This window comes from Dipodascopsis tothii (genome assembly GCF_038497935.1).
Source record: "Dipodascopsis tothii strain CBS 759.85 unplaced genomic scaffold V1510scaffold_17, whole genome shotgun sequence".
In the NCBI taxonomy this organism is placed as follows: Eukaryota; Fungi; Ascomycota; class Lipomycetes; order Lipomycetales; family Lipomycetaceae; genus Neoaidaea; species Neoaidaea tothii.
In genome coordinates, this window is record NW_027118001.1 from 230,123 (window position 1) to 243,069 (window position 12,947).

Below are 12,947 nucleotides of genomic sequence, written 5' to 3' on the forward strand. Positions count from 1 at the left end.
GGCCGGCGCCGCGCCGGGCCCGTGCGGCGCGCGGTTTGCGGCTGAGCGCGCCGCGCGCGGTGCGGCTCAGTGCGCCGCATGGCGTGCGGCGCACGTGCGACGTCATCGCCACCACCGCCGCTGTGGCGCAGCGCAGACGGCCGTGGAACACCGCCGCCATTTGTCAGCACCGTCTATATCAGCGCCCCCGACCCGGCTGACGGCGCGCGGAGACGGCGCGTGGAGACTGCAGACGAGAGGTGAGTGATGGGTTGATCGGCCGGCTGGCGCGCGGCCGGCCCTGCGCGTGCGGATGCTGACCGCCAGATCAGACGACCGATGACCACGCACCTCAACGCCCAGCCGCTGCCCGGCTGGGCGCACTCGGACCGGATCGTGCTGCCCCAGGGCGTGCTCGAGGCCGTGGTCAATCAGCACGGCGGTGCCGGGGCGGCACTGCCGACGCCGCTCACGTTTCGGCTGGCGAACGCGGTCACCGGCGTGCACACGTTCTGCGGCGTGCGCGAGTTCTCCGCGCCAGACGGCGTGGCGCTCGTGCCGGCAGACGTGCTCGGCCTGGTCGGCCTGGCTGCTGGCGGCGACGTGACGGTCGAGCTGGCGACGCTGCCCAAGGGCACCGGCGTCCTGCTGCGGCCGCTCGGGACGGAATATCTGGCCGTGGACGACTGGAAAGCGCTGCTCGAGTCGAGCCTGCAGGCGGCCTACACGACCCTGACCGAGGGCCAGGTCTTCAGCGTCCTGGACCCGGCGTCGCAGACCCGGCTGCGGTTCCTGGCCGACCGGCTCGAGCCCAAGACACCGCTGGGGGCGGTTTGCATCATCGACACGGACCTGAACGTCGACATCGAGGCCATGTCCGAGGACCAGGCGCGCAAGTCGGTCGCGCAGCGCGACGCCCGCCGCGCGGCGCCCAAGGAGGGCGTGCTGCTGCCGGACGTGCCGGTCGAGGGCCAGCTGACGCCGGCCGGCGAGAGCGTGGCGGCCGCGTTTTTCCGCATAGAGGGCCGCCGCGCCGACCGTGACGTGGTCCTGACGCTGGCCACAGACGTGCCGGACGGCGCCGACGGCGACGCGCGCTCGGTCGACGTGTTTGTGGCGACCGACGGCCGGCCTGGCCCAGCATACTTTACGTGGTCGACGCTGGCGACCGAGACCAACACGATTGCCATCGCCCACACAAACGACGCCCTGGCCGCCGGCCGGCCACTGCTGGTGGCTGTCGTGTCGGGCGCGGCCGCGCCGGTGGCGTTCTCGTTGACGCTCACGCAGCCGGAGGCCGCCGGGCCGGCCGAGCCGGCCAAGCCGGACGGCCCCCCGTCGGCGGATCACCGGCTGTGCACCAACTGTGGGCAGTACTTTCCGTCGCGGTCGTACCAGCTGCACTCGGCGTTCTGCGAGCGCAACAACATTCTCTGCCCGCTCGGCTGCGGCCAGCTGTTTCGGCGATCCGACGGCGGCGTCCCGGCCGCGCACTGGCACTGCCCGGACTGCGAATTTGTGGCCAACTGCGCGTCCACGGCCGTCAAGCACACCGAGTACGCGCACACGCCGCGGGCATGCATCGACTGCGGCGAGGGTTTCTCGAACGGCCTCCTGGCGGGCGTGCACCGGGCATCTGTGTGCCCGCGCAAGCTGGTGCTCTGCCGGTTCTGTCACCTGCTGCTTCCTCAGGACGACCCGCCTACAGGCCAGATCGACATCCTCGAGGGCTACACGGGCCACGAGTCGCAGTGCGGCAACCGCACGACCGAGTGCGACCAGTGCGGCCGCATCACGCGGCTGCGCGACATGAAACGCCACCTGGAGCTGCACGATTTCGAGCGCATCAACCGGCCGGCGCCGCGGACGTGCTCAAACACGATGTGCGTGCGCACGCTGGCCGCAGAGGACAACGTGCTTGGTCTGTGCTCGGTCTGCTTCGGCCCGCTGTACTCGCCGCTGCACGATCCGACTGGCGCCAAGCTGATGGCCCGCGTCGACCGCCGGTACTACATCCAGCTGGCGTCGGGCTGCGGCAAGGCCTACTGCACCAACAAGGCGGCGTGCGCGACCGCGGCGGGCCCGGCCCGGCTGGTGCCGGCGGATGTCGGCGGCGCGGTGGCCGGGCTGCGCGCGCGCGCGGCGGCGACGCCGCCGGAGCTGGCGTTCTGCGTGGACCAGGCCACGACGAAGCGACTGGCCGTGGTCGACTGGATTGCGGACGACGGCGAGTACGCGCGAGCGTGGATCTGCGCGGCTGCCATGGCCGTGCCGACGTCGGACGACGTCGAGGGCTACGTGAGCGACGTGCGCCGCTGGCTGGGCGCGAACGCGGTGCGCGTGGCCGAGAGCTGATGTATATGACGAAAGTATTTAACCAAGATGTGGCGCCGTGGCGCATGACGTAGCGAGCCGGGAGCCTGAGTGGCTGGATGAGCTGACGGACTGGCGCGGGTGAGCCGGCGTGAGTTGTGAGATGTGACCGGCAGCCGCTCGCTGTGGCCGCTCAGGGTCGCACGAGCGCCGCGCGAGGCGCGGGCGGCACGAGCCGCACGAGCCGCATGAGCCGCACGAGCCGCACGAGCCGCACGAGCCGCACAGGCCGCGCACGCCGCGCACGCCGCCAGCCGCACGAGTCGCCCCGCTGCCCGCCAGCTCTCCTCGCCCTCTCTGCCCCCTAGAACGCAGCCGCCGGCGCCAGCGCGTCTGCGGCCAGCGCAGCCTTCTCGTCGTTGTCTGCAGCGGCCAGCGCCGCTTTCTCCGCCACCAGGCGCGTGAACTCGGACAAGTCCGGCAGCGCAAAGCGGCGCTTCTCGCCGCCGTCGCTCGAGTCGAACGTAAAATCGGAAAAGTTGTACTTGTCGCTGTCGGCCAGCACGATCGGCGCACGCACGACCGGCGCCGGGGGGGTCTCGGGCTCGGTCGAGAACGTACAGTCCATGTCGGACTCGGTCGGGGTCGAGGCGGTCGTGGCCGTCGCCGAGGGCGTCTCGGCAGCGACGGTGGCTGTGGTCGTCGTCGTCGCCGTCGTCGCCGTCGTCGTCACCACCGTCAGGGGCACCGTGGCGGTCTCGGCGTCGACCGGGTCGGCTGGCTCGGCCGCCAGCGCCGCCAGCCGCGCTTCGTCCTCCTTGACGGCCTCCATCGAGTCCTCCTCCCACAGCACGTCGGCCGGGTTGAACAGGCTCTCGATGCGGCGGTGCCAGATGTAATTGCGGTCGTACGTGTACGACGTGCCAAGCGAGCTCTTGGTCTCCGCGCGGCGCCGGCGCATGTTGACCTTGGCCTTGCTGCGGTTGCGCGAGCGGAACGAGCCCGCCAGACCGCCGTCGCCGGTCCGGCGCGGCCGCCGCGACGCGCCGTACAGCAGCGACGACATCCACTCCTTGCGGTACCGCGGCAGGCCGCGGTAGCACACGGCCGGCTCGACCGGCGCCGGCGGCAGCTCGAAAAGGGCCTCAAAGTCGCCCTCGGTCACGCCGTGGCTGGCCAGGTACTCGCCAAACGTCTTGCAGCCGTTGGCGAACCGCAGCGTCGGCGGCGGGCAGAACTCGGGCGGCACGCCGGCCGGCCCCGACAGGAACGAGTAGCTCGACGGGCCGGTCAGGTCGTCGAGAATGGCAATGTACCGCAGGATGTAGTCGCGCACCGACAGCGTCGAGCCCAGCAGCGCCGTGAAGTCCTGCGGCGACACGCGCTCGAGCGACGACGCCGACGACGCCAGCGACGACATCGACCCGTCCGCCGTCAGCAGGCTGACGGGGATCATTGCCGTCGGCGGCAGGTCGCCCTCGTCGATGGTCTCGGACGAGAGCGACGACGACGAGTCGTCGGCCGGCAGCCGGAACAGCGACGCCAGCACGGCACGTGTGCGCCGCCGGCGGCCGTCCGGCGCGTCGGACCCGAGCGTGTCGCCCGAGACGTTGCCGAGCGTGTCGCAAGACGCGTTGTCCATGGCCAGCAGCTTGCGCCGCGGCCGCATGTAGAGCCGCAGCGAGTCCATCGGGCTGCGGCGGCCGCGGGGCGTCTGCAGCGCGGCGGCGGCCTGCAGCACGGGGTCGGGCGCGGGCGAGCTGCGCCGCCGCAGCCGGAGCGAGTCCTGCAGCTTGCGCGCGAAATGGTCCATGATGTTGAGCTGGACGGGCCACTTCGACAGATGCGCCGGCCGCAGGGCCAGGCGCGCCCTAAATAGCCTGTGCGGCGGCCGCCGTGCCCACCGCTGCGGCGTCGCCACGCCGCCGGGGTCGTGCCTGGCGGGTCGGCTGCTGGGCCGGATAAGAATGGCGAACGCCGGCTGGGCCGTGTGCACGCGCGCGCGCGGACGCGCGAACGCCGCCCACCGGCCGCGGGCGACGGCGGGACGAGCACGCCGCGGGGGAGCGCGCGCGGACACGCGGCCGGTGCCGACGGGCAGCGGACGGCGGCCGAACGGCGGCGGCCGCGGTGCCGAGAAAAGCGCGCCGGCCGCGGCAGCGGCGGCCGATCCGCGGCCGGCAGCCGAGCGGCCGGCGGGCAGCACCCCGGCAGGCAGCTCCGCCCAGTCTGGCCCCCGGCCGGGCCGTGGCGCGGGCGTGCGGCCGAGGTTTCGCGCCGCCGTCCGGCCGTGTGGTCGTGTTTTACAGTTTCGGCGCCGCACCAATTTCGTCTCCCGGCGAACGACGTCAACGGGACACCTCGGCGACAACAATCATGGCGACACCAACGCTCAGGCAGCACCCGCTCGCCGTGCGGCCGGCCGCCCGGCGACCGGTCGCGGCCCTCGTCGCGCTGGCCGCGCTGATGGCGCAGCCGGCGGCCGCGGTGCTCTCGTACTGCCGGTGCACCTGCGGCGGCAACTCGACGCTGATAGCGCTGGTGAACGAGCCCGCGACGTCGTGCGTCGACTGCACGCGCAAGTTCTGCGCGGACTACAACCTGCCGCAGTGCCACGACACCGCCGTGGACGACGTGGTCACGGTGTGCTTTGGTAAGTCGGCGATCGGCGCCGCTGACGCAGAACGCACGTCGACCAAGGAACAGACCATCGTCGTGCTCTTCCTGGTGCTGACGCTGAGCCTGCTGGCGATGGCCGGCGGGCGGCGCGCGCTGGCGGCCTGGCGGAGGGTGAGTGTGGTGCGCCGCACCTCGTGCGGCTCGTACTGACGGCAGTCCCGCGGCCAGCCCTACACGACGCTGTGAGATAGAAATGGATAGATTGAGCCGCAGAGCGTGCGGCTGCGAGCCGCAGGCCGTGCGGCGCAATTGCGCCGCACGGTGTGCGGCTCGCGGCCGCACACGTACGCGCCGCACGGCGTGCGGCTCACTGCCGCCGCAGCGCGCCCACCAGCTCCGCCGCCGCCGCGCGCGTGTCGGCCACGGCCGTGTGCGCCAGCGCGGCCTGCACGGCCGGCAGCCCGCCCGCGGCCACGACCGCGGCCGCCACCGCCGGCGTCGACGCCCCGGCGACCATGTTCTTCAGGCACACCATGGCCCGTAGCAGCAGCCCGTCGTCCTCCTCGTCGCGCAGGATACGCAGCACGGCCGCCACCGCGTCCGGTCGCGCGCCGACCACGTCCGCGGCCAGGTTCCAGTCCGTCAGCGTGGCCAGCGCGCCGGCCGCGGCCGTCCGCGTGCTGTCGTCGTCGGCGTCGCACAGCGCGGCCAGCACCCGCAGCCGCGTGTCGCGCCCGGCGTCGTCTGGGTCCAGGTACCGCGCGGCCGCGTGCGCGGACGCCATGAGGTTGCACACGAGCTCTGTCGCCGCCCGCCGGACGAGGTTGTTGTCGGCCAGCATCAGGTCGTCCAGCTGCGGCCACACGGCTGCGGCAATCTGATCGGCCAACGGCCCGGCCGCCAGGTTCGTCAGCGCCAACAGGGCCTCGAATTGGTCCAGCAGCGACCCGTCCGTGCCGCGGTCGAGCAGCCGGAGCAGCGGGCCGACCGCCACGTCTGGCCGGACCTTGGCCGAGAACGCGAGCGTAGGGTCGACCGATATCAGCATGCGCGCCAGCGCGCGCTGCGCGTCGCGCACGCCGGCTGCCGCCACCGCTGGCCGTCCGTCGGCCGGCCGGCCGCGCTGCGTGATGAGCACGGCCGTCACCAGGCCGCCGTCGCGCACGATGCCGGCCCGGGCCGTCCGCTCGACCGTCAGCGCAGCCAGGGTGGCCGCAATTGCCGCCAGGGCCGCTGGCGTGCCGCGCACGGCGCACACGCTCAGCAGGCCGACGATGCCGAGCTTGAGCAGCTGTGCGCACCGCCCGGCCGCCGCCGAGCGCTCGTCGTTGTCGCGGGCGCCGCCGGCCGCGGCCTGCAGGTCCTTCAGCTGCCGGTGCTCGGCCGTCAGCGTCGGCGGATAGGCCGCCAGGTTGCTGACGATCGTCAGCAGACCGTAAACCACCGACGGCTCGGTCTTGGCGTCGGCCGCCAGCGTCAGCAGCGCCCGTAGAAACGGCTCGTCCGCGGCCGTGGCCGCCTTGACTGCCGGCTTCATGGTCGCGAACGCCAGGCCCTCGACCGCCGCCGGGACCGTGTCGCTGGCCGCGACGGCACCGCGCAGCGTCGTCGCGTAGCCGTCCAGCGCGCTCGCTGCCGCCGTCACGTCGGCTGGCCGTGCGCCCGGCTTGGCCGTCACGTTCAGCTTGACCAGCAGCGCCGCCGCGCGGATCTTGACCGCCGTGTCCGGGTTGGTCTCGGCCGTGCGCGCCAGGTCGCCGAACGTGCTGTCAACGACGTCCCGGCACGCGCGGTCGTTGCACGCCGCCGTGAGCAGCTCCAGGGCGGCCACCACGACCTGCTGCACCTTGAGCAGCCGCGCCGGCACGCCACCCGTCAGCGCCGGCAGCCGCAGAAACACGGCCGCGGCAAAGCCCGGATGGATCTGGAACAGGCTCTGGACCGTGTTGAACGCGGTGATGTACGTGCCGGCCTCGTCCAGCAGCATCAGATCGTCCACGACGCTCACGGCCTCGGCCTCGTACGCGCTCGTGTCGGCGCCGGCGAGCAGCTCGGCCAGCCGCAGCAATGTCCGTGCCCGCGCGGCCGGGTCCTCGGGCTTGCCGACCGCCGTCAGCAGTCTGCGGAACTCGTCCATCTGCGGTCAGCATGTCAGCCGCACGGCGTGCGGCGCAGCGGCTATATGGCGCATGTGCGGCTATATGGCCGGCCAGACGGCGCCGGAAAGGACTGCCGACGCTCCGGTCGGTCGGACAGGCTGCACCGCCGGACCCGTGTAGCCGCATATAGCCGCATATAGCCGCTCGGGCCCCCGGCCGCGGCTCCGCCAGAGTCAGCGTGCGCCCCTCTCCGGGGCTGCGTAGAGCGGCTGTCCGCAGGACCCAGCTTCGACGGAGCGCCGCCGGAGGCCTCTGCGGCTATATGCGGTTATATGCCGGCTCCAGTTCTGCTCGAGGGCAGCCACCCCGGCGGGGCCGCTGCCCTCAACGGAGTCACGAGCCCAGTATGCCAGCAACGCAAGCCCACCAGCGGTCACGGCGATATTGTCGAGGATAGTCGCCGTTCCGCAGAGCCTGGATCCGGCGCCCACAGAGCCCGGCCTCGACGTATTGTCCCGGATTAGCGTGCGAGGCTTCTGGAGCTCGGTTCCCCGATGTCTGGCCGAGCCGCGTAGTCGCTTGCGCCCACAGTCGCCGAGCACTGGCCGCCGCCCGTACTCACCTGTATGCCTGGATGCCGTCGACGTTGGCGCGCGTTATACGTGCCTGCACCTAACCCTTCTTCACGGTTTTCGCCGCCGTCGCTTTCTGCCAACCGTGTAGCGTGCACACAGCCCGTGAGCGTGCCTGGTGCTGTCGGACGCGAGGACGACGTTCTGCGTGAGTGTGGTCGGCGCTGGACGCGCGCACAGCCCGGAGCATGAGCGTACGCAGCTGGTGGAGCCGGTCGCGGCCGCCCACTGCGCGCTCGATCTGGCGGCCGTCCGCAGCGACAAACAGCGCCCGGCGACCGATCCCGGCGACCAGCGGCTGCCGGATGGCCCCCCGAACACTGGCGACGACTGGCGCGCCGGAGACCGTCCCGACGGTGGCTGCCCTGGACAAAGTTGTCGCACCGACCGGACATTCTTCTGCAGCCAGATTGTTGCAGATCCCGCCCGTTGCAGCGCCGGTCGAGGCAGCCGGTGAGCTGCTGCAGCAAGCGCGGGCAGGCTCGCACGAGCAGGCGGCTAATGCGGTCGCCAAGATGGCTGAGGCCGTCGAAAGCGGTGCCATGGCCGACGCGCCTCTGTGGCTTGCCGTGGACGCAGTGGCCGCGGATCGGCCGCAGATCCTGCGCTCGCCAGCTCTTTCGGGTCGCCTGCTGGACCTGGCCACCAGGAGCAAGAGCTATCGGGCGCGTGCGCTGCGGAGTGTGGGCGACGCTGTCTACTTTGACGGCCAAGCGCTGGCCACGACCGACGCCGGCGACGCCGCGCTGGAACGCCAGTACCTGCTGGAGCTGTCGCGACGCGATCCGCAGCCGCGCAAGGCTCTGGCACTGTGGTCAGCCCGCCGACCAAGCCGCGACCGAGCCTGGACCGAGCTCGGTCTCGATCTCTACCTCGGCTGTCGCCGCGAGGACGCGGCTATTGCGCTGGCCGCCGACATCGAGGCCGCCTACGGCACCATGTCGCCGTCCGCGCTGACCAAGTTCGTCGTGCACGAGTTCGCAGCCGGCCGGCCAATGGAGGCCATACGGCTCTACGACCATTTGGCCCGTCTGGCCGACGATAACACGCGCAAACAGGCCAACCTCAAGCGCTGTTTGCGGGCCGCACTCGACGCCAACGCGCGCGGAGCCTACGAGCGCATCCTGGCCGACGTGCAGGCGCTGGCTGTGGGCGAAGACGGCGGCGTCGACGAGGCCGTCATGCTGTTTGACCACCTGACGGCCGTGTTTGTGCGGGCAGCAGCCGCCGAGCGGCTGCGCGAGCGTCCTTCCGGTGGCATTCTTCACGCAGCCGACAAGGTCCGCCGGCTGAGCGAGTACGCCGACGTGTGCACGACCAGCTGTCCGGCTGCGGCCGACTCCCCCGAGTACTACCGAGTCCTGCTCGACCGGCTGGGCCGGCTGGGCAGCCCAGCAGCGGCCCAGGCTGCGGCGGCCGTGGCTGATCTGGCCGGGCGCAATCTAGCCGTGGACCCGTTCCATGCGCACGGATTCATGCGCGCGCAGCTGCCAGCCGTTGCCGCCGCAGACGACTTTCTGCGGCTCATGGAACACATCCGGCGACGCGAGCTGGCCGGCGAGCCGGTCCAGGCGCTACTCGGGCCGCCGACGGCCGCACACTACGCGCTGCTGGTGCAGCATTGGTGTCGCCGCAGCAACGCGGCCGGTGCCCAGGAAGTGCTTGATCGGATGCGCAGTCTGGACGTTGCCCCGGACACAACCGTCTGCAACGCGCTTCTGGATCGCGGCCGCCGCGCCCGCGACTACGGCCTGGTCTGGTCCGTCTACAACACCATGCGCCGGCTGCAGATCCGGCCGGACGCGCGCGTGCTGACAGCGATCTGGCGGGCGCTGGCCGCAGCCGACGCGGACGCGCGCCGGGGTCTGCCGACGGCCGCGGGCGCGCCGTCGCCGCGCGAGCTGCTGGCGACGCCCCCCGCAGACGTGCGCACCGTCCAGTACGCTGCGCAGCACCTGATCGCTGTCGGCGACATGGCCGCAGCCGTGGCCGTGCTGGACGCGGCCGCGCGCGCCCGAATCGCTCCTGACGAGGCGCTTCTGACGACCGTCCTGGCCGCAGCCGGCCGCAGCGGCGGCAAGACGCCGGCCGAGGCCGAGCAGACGCGTCTGGCGCTCATCGTCGAGCTGCTGCAGCGGGCCGGCCGCGGCGAGCCGTCGACCGCAGACCTGGCCGACGTCGTCCGGGCCCACGCCACGGCCATCGGCGCCGATCTGGCCGACACAGCGGCCGTGGCCGCCGCGCTCGATGTCGCAACTGTACATTAACTAATCGTGGTCGGCCTCGTTCAGCCCCGGACAGTTTTCGGCGAGGTCTTCGGGCCCGTCGTACGCACATCCGCACCAAAAACAGTACGAGTATTTCGCCCGCTGGTACTCGAGCAAGTCCGCCAGCCGCTCGGCCGGCTCGCGCTCGAGCGCCTCGGACATCTCGTCGTCGTTGGCGTAGTACGTGGTCGCGTTGAACGTGGCCAGCGTGTCTGTGGGCTCGTCTTCGAGCGGGTCGTCGTCGCTGGACTCGGCGCGGTCAAACTGGCGGCTGCGGAGCGCCTTCTCGCGGCGCAGCTCGAGTGTCTCGACCACCGTGTCGCGCCACAGCACGTTCAGCTTGTCCAGGAGAGCCACGGCCGGCGCGGCCTTGTCCGAGTCGAACGAGTAGTCGAGCAGGGCCGTGACGGCAGCCTCGACCTCGGGGTCGGCTGCCGCGTCCAGCGTCTGGCAGACGCCCTGTGCGGCCCGCAGCTTGCCGGCCACCTGTTTCTCGGTGTTGTTCTCGGCCAGCCGGGCGACAAAGTCGCGGCGTTGGGTCTCCTCGTCCTCGACGGCGGCGGCCGCGGCGGCCGCGGCTGCAGCCAGCTGCTCGCGCTCGATGGCCTCGTGGCCGATTCCCACACGGCCGGACCGTGCCTCTTGTCGCAGCGGCTCGCGCAGCCGGTCGTCGTCGTCGTTGTCGCGGGCGCGCCCGAGCGCCTGGCCGGGCGTGTAGCCCATCTTGGCCATCATCCGCATGGCCGCCGAACTCGGCGCCGATTCGAACAGCGACGTGGACAACGCGGCCTCGCGCTTCTCGCGGCTGACTTCGGCCGGCGGACGCGTGATGCCGCGCTCGGCCTGCTCGCGCAGGATGCGGTTGCGCTTTTGCGAGTAGGTTTCTTCGGCTGGATGGACGGCCGTTTCAGGCTCGACAATTGCCATCTCCATGTAGTCTGCGGCGGCGGCGGCGGTTGCGGAGCCGAGCCCGGCGTGCTGTTCGGTCGGCGCGCCGAGTCCAGGGCGCGCGTCGGCTCCAGGGCTGGCGGGCGATCCAGGGCTGCCGGTGGCTCCGAGTCCGGCGCGGAAACCAAGCCCCGGCCGCTCCTCGGCGTCCGCAGCGTCGACGTCGGCCGCGATCTCGTCTCTGGCGCTGGCCGCGGTCTCGCCACCATCGAGGGGAGTGTCGGCGTCCGCGGCGGCGTCGTCGGCGGCCGGCTCAGGCTCCACAGACGGCGGCAAAAACAGGCGGCGTCGCCGATCCGCATCTGGCGCCGGCCGGGGCGGCTGCTCGCCGTCGTCCGAGCCTTCGTCCGGCTCGAACATGGCCAGCTTCTGGGCCTTGGCCCGCGCCGGCAGCTGGAACCGCGTGTCGGCGCGTTTCGGACCCATGGTGTGGTGGATCTGGGGGTACGCGTTGAGCTGCGGGAGACCGCCGCACGGAATGCGGCGTGGCGCAGCGAGCCGCACGGCGTGCGGCGCGCCCAGCTCGAGCCGCACAGCATGCGGCTCGCGGCTACCTGCGGCTATATCGTCGCGTCTATGTACATTGGCGGTTATTTCAGATGCCATACACCCGCCGCGCGTTCGCCGTCGTCGCCGTCAGCACCCGCTCCAGCGGGCACTCGAGCAGGTCGGCCACGCGCGCGGCGACAAACGGAATCATGCCGCTGTGCGACACGCGCCGGTTCCGCGGCCGCACGTTTGCCGGAACCATGTACGGCGAGTCGGTCTCGAGCACGATGCGGTCGAGCACGGCCAGACCGCGTCCCCGCAGCAGTGCCGGTGTTGTGTCCAGCGACGCGTACGTGATCACGCCGGTGATGCCGATGACCGCGTTCGGCCAGCGGTCCAGGATGGCGTTGCCGAGCTCCACCGAGCTCGTGAAGCAGTGCACATGGAAAGGGTGCCCTACCGGCACCTCGGCCTCGAGAATGGCCAGCGTGTCGTCGTCGGCCTCGCGCGTGTGGACCACAAACGGCAGGCCCAGGCGCAGCGCCAGGCGGATTTGTTGCCGGAAAACCTCGGCCTGCACGGCCCGGTGCGTGCTCTTCTTGTAGTCGAGCCCGCACTCGCCGACGGCGACGGCCGCCGGATGCACCAATGCGGCCTCGATCGCAGCCGCGTCCTCCGGCGTGTGTCGGTGGGCCGACAGCGGATGGCACCCGACGGTGAAGTAATACTTGCCCGGCCAGCGGCCGCCGCGGGCGAACGCGTCGGCCAGACGGCTGCCCCGGCGGTTCACGGGCACATCGCAGCAGATGTCGACGACGGCGGCCAGGGCGGGCGGGAACAGAGCGTGCGCCAGCTCGGCCTCGTCGGCCGGCCCGCCCGGGCCCTTTGAACGGGCGCGAGCGCTTTTCAGCGTCAGATCCAGGTGACAATGTGTGTCGATGAACGCGGTCGCAGCCGCCGGCGCGCTCACGGCCAGGCCGAGCGCGTCCGCCGCCGTTGCCAGGCCGCGCGCGCTGCTTGCGATTGTGGAGGGAAACATGATGATTGCTAACTACTGCGTACGAACGATATCCCACACGACGTCCGTCACCGACACCTCCTCGCCGGCCTTTTCGTCGTAGTCGAACCACTCGCCCTCGTCCATAGACACGTCCGTGAACGGCGTGCCGGACTCGGCGCCCTTGCAGATCCAGTTGCCGGCGGCCAGGAACTCGACGAGCTCGAGTCCGCGCGTCTCGATGTCCACGACCGGCTGCGGCTTGCCCGAGTCGTCGGCGTTGTACGCGCGCACGGCAGCCTTGCCCTTGGTCGCCTGGAGCACGAACGACGCCGAGGCCTCGCGCCGGCACGCCTTGCACTTCCACACAAAGTTGGCCGTGCCGCGCGACCCCGACAGCTCGTACGTGTCGAATCGGTTGAAGAAGACCTCGTTCGGGTGCACCTCCCGGCACGACGTGCACTGCACTTTGAACGTGTACGCGTAGGGTTCGCTCTCGTCGTCGGCCGGCGCCAGGCCGGTCACGCCCGCCAGCTCGGCCTTCAGGCGCAGAGAGTACGGCATTTTGTCGGTGGTGCGCGGTGCGGTCCTCGAGATTTGTGAC

General features: G+C 71.6%; 8 protein-coding genes across 8 annotated transcripts; 3 read left to right on the top strand and 5 right to left on the bottom strand.

Annotated features, from left to right (window-relative positions):
• Window positions 1–122: 122 nt before the first annotated feature.
• V1510DRAFT_417918 (ubiquitin fusion degradation protein UFD1-domain-containing protein) lies at window positions 123–2,363 on the top strand. Its single transcript, XM_066934046.1, has 2 exons — window positions 123–239; window positions 307–2,363. The coding sequence occupies exon 2, from the start codon at window positions 319–321 to the stop codon at window positions 2,332–2,334; it is 2,016 nt and encodes a 671-aa protein (XP_066788667.1). The 5' UTR covers window positions 123–239; window positions 307–318; the 3' UTR covers window positions 2,335–2,363.
• A 271-nt stretch (window positions 2,364–2,634) lies between these two features.
• V1510DRAFT_430592 (uncharacterized protein) lies at window positions 2,635–4,105 on the bottom strand (the record flags this gene model as incomplete). Its single annotated transcript, XM_066935378.1, has 1 exon — window positions 2,635–4,105. The coding sequence occupies one exon, from the start codon at window positions 4,103–4,105 to the stop codon at window positions 2,657–2,659; it is 1,449 nt and encodes a 482-aa protein (XP_066788668.1). The 3' UTR covers window positions 2,635–2,656.
• A 533-nt stretch (window positions 4,106–4,638) lies between these two features.
• V1510DRAFT_417924 (uncharacterized protein) lies at window positions 4,639–5,183 on the top strand. Its single transcript, XM_066934047.1, has 3 exons — window positions 4,639–4,945; window positions 4,976–5,082; window positions 5,128–5,183. Exons 1-3 carry the CDS (start codon window positions 4,669–4,671, stop codon window positions 5,155–5,157), a joined length of 414 nt encoding a protein of 137 aa, XP_066788669.1. The 5' UTR covers window positions 4,639–4,668; the 3' UTR covers window positions 5,158–5,183.
• A 95-nt stretch (window positions 5,184–5,278) lies between these two features.
• V1510DRAFT_435415 (armadillo-type protein) lies at window positions 5,279–7,236 on the bottom strand (the record flags this gene model as incomplete). The annotated part of the gene is made up of 1 exon (XM_066935550.1): window positions 5,279–7,236. The coding sequence occupies exon 1, from the start codon at window positions 7,046–7,048 to the stop codon at window positions 5,279–5,281; it is 1,770 nt and encodes a 589-aa protein (XP_066788670.1). The 5' UTR covers window positions 7,049–7,236.
• Window positions 7,237–8,157: 921 nt separating this feature from the next.
• V1510DRAFT_403489 (uncharacterized protein) lies at window positions 8,158–9,909 on the top strand (the record flags this gene model as incomplete). Its single annotated transcript, XM_066932172.1, has 1 exon — window positions 8,158–9,909. The coding sequence occupies one exon, from the start codon at window positions 8,158–8,160 to the stop codon at window positions 9,907–9,909; it is 1,752 nt and encodes a 583-aa protein (XP_066788671.1).
• On the bottom strand, window positions 9,886–11,300 carry V1510DRAFT_417934 (uncharacterized protein). Its single transcript, XM_066934048.1, has one exon. The coding sequence runs from the start codon at window positions 11,281–11,283 to the stop codon at window positions 9,910–9,912; it is 1,374 nt and encodes a 457-aa protein (XP_066788672.1). The 5' UTR covers window positions 11,284–11,300; the 3' UTR covers window positions 9,886–9,909.
• Window positions 11,301–11,406: 106 nt separating this feature from the next.
• V1510DRAFT_417935 (uncharacterized protein) lies at window positions 11,407–12,393 on the bottom strand. Its single transcript, XM_066934049.1, has one exon. It carries the CDS (start codon window positions 12,383–12,385, stop codon window positions 11,453–11,455), a length of 933 nt encoding a protein of 310 aa, XP_066788673.1. The 5' UTR covers window positions 12,386–12,393; the 3' UTR covers window positions 11,407–11,452.
• Window positions 12,370–12,909, bottom strand: V1510DRAFT_417937 (uncharacterized protein; the record flags this gene model as incomplete). The annotated part of the gene is made up of 1 exon (XM_066934050.1): window positions 12,370–12,909. A coding segment is annotated over one exon (512 nt), but the record flags the coding sequence as incomplete, so codon positions are not given.
• Window positions 12,910–12,947: the final 38 nt, after the last annotated feature.

Excerpts from the sequence above, each read along its gene's own strand:
- V1510DRAFT_417918 (XM_066934046.1), top strand. The coding sequence starts at position 319 with ATGACCACGCACCTCAACGCCCAGCCGCTGCCCGGCTGGGCGCACTCG.
- V1510DRAFT_417924 (XM_066934047.1), top strand. The coding sequence starts at position 4,669 with ATGGCGACACCAACGCTCAGGCAGCACCCGCTCGCCGTGCGGCCGGCC. Across the intron at positions 4,946-4,975 it reads CGTGGTCACGGTGTGCTTTG|AACGCACGTCGACCAAGGAA; the intron begins GTAAGTCGGCGA and ends CCGCTGACGCAG. Across the intron at positions 5,083-5,127 it reads CGCTGGCGGCCTGGCGGAGG|TCCCGCGGCCAGCCCTACAC; the intron begins GTGAGTGTGGTG and ends TACTGACGGCAG.
- V1510DRAFT_417934 (XM_066934048.1), bottom strand. The coding sequence starts at position 11,283 with ATGGGTCCGAAACGCGCCGACACGCGGTTCCAGCTGCCGGCGCGGGCC.
- V1510DRAFT_417935 (XM_066934049.1), bottom strand. The coding sequence starts at position 12,385 with ATGTTTCCCTCCACAATCGCAAGCAGCGCGCGCGGCCTGGCAACGGCG.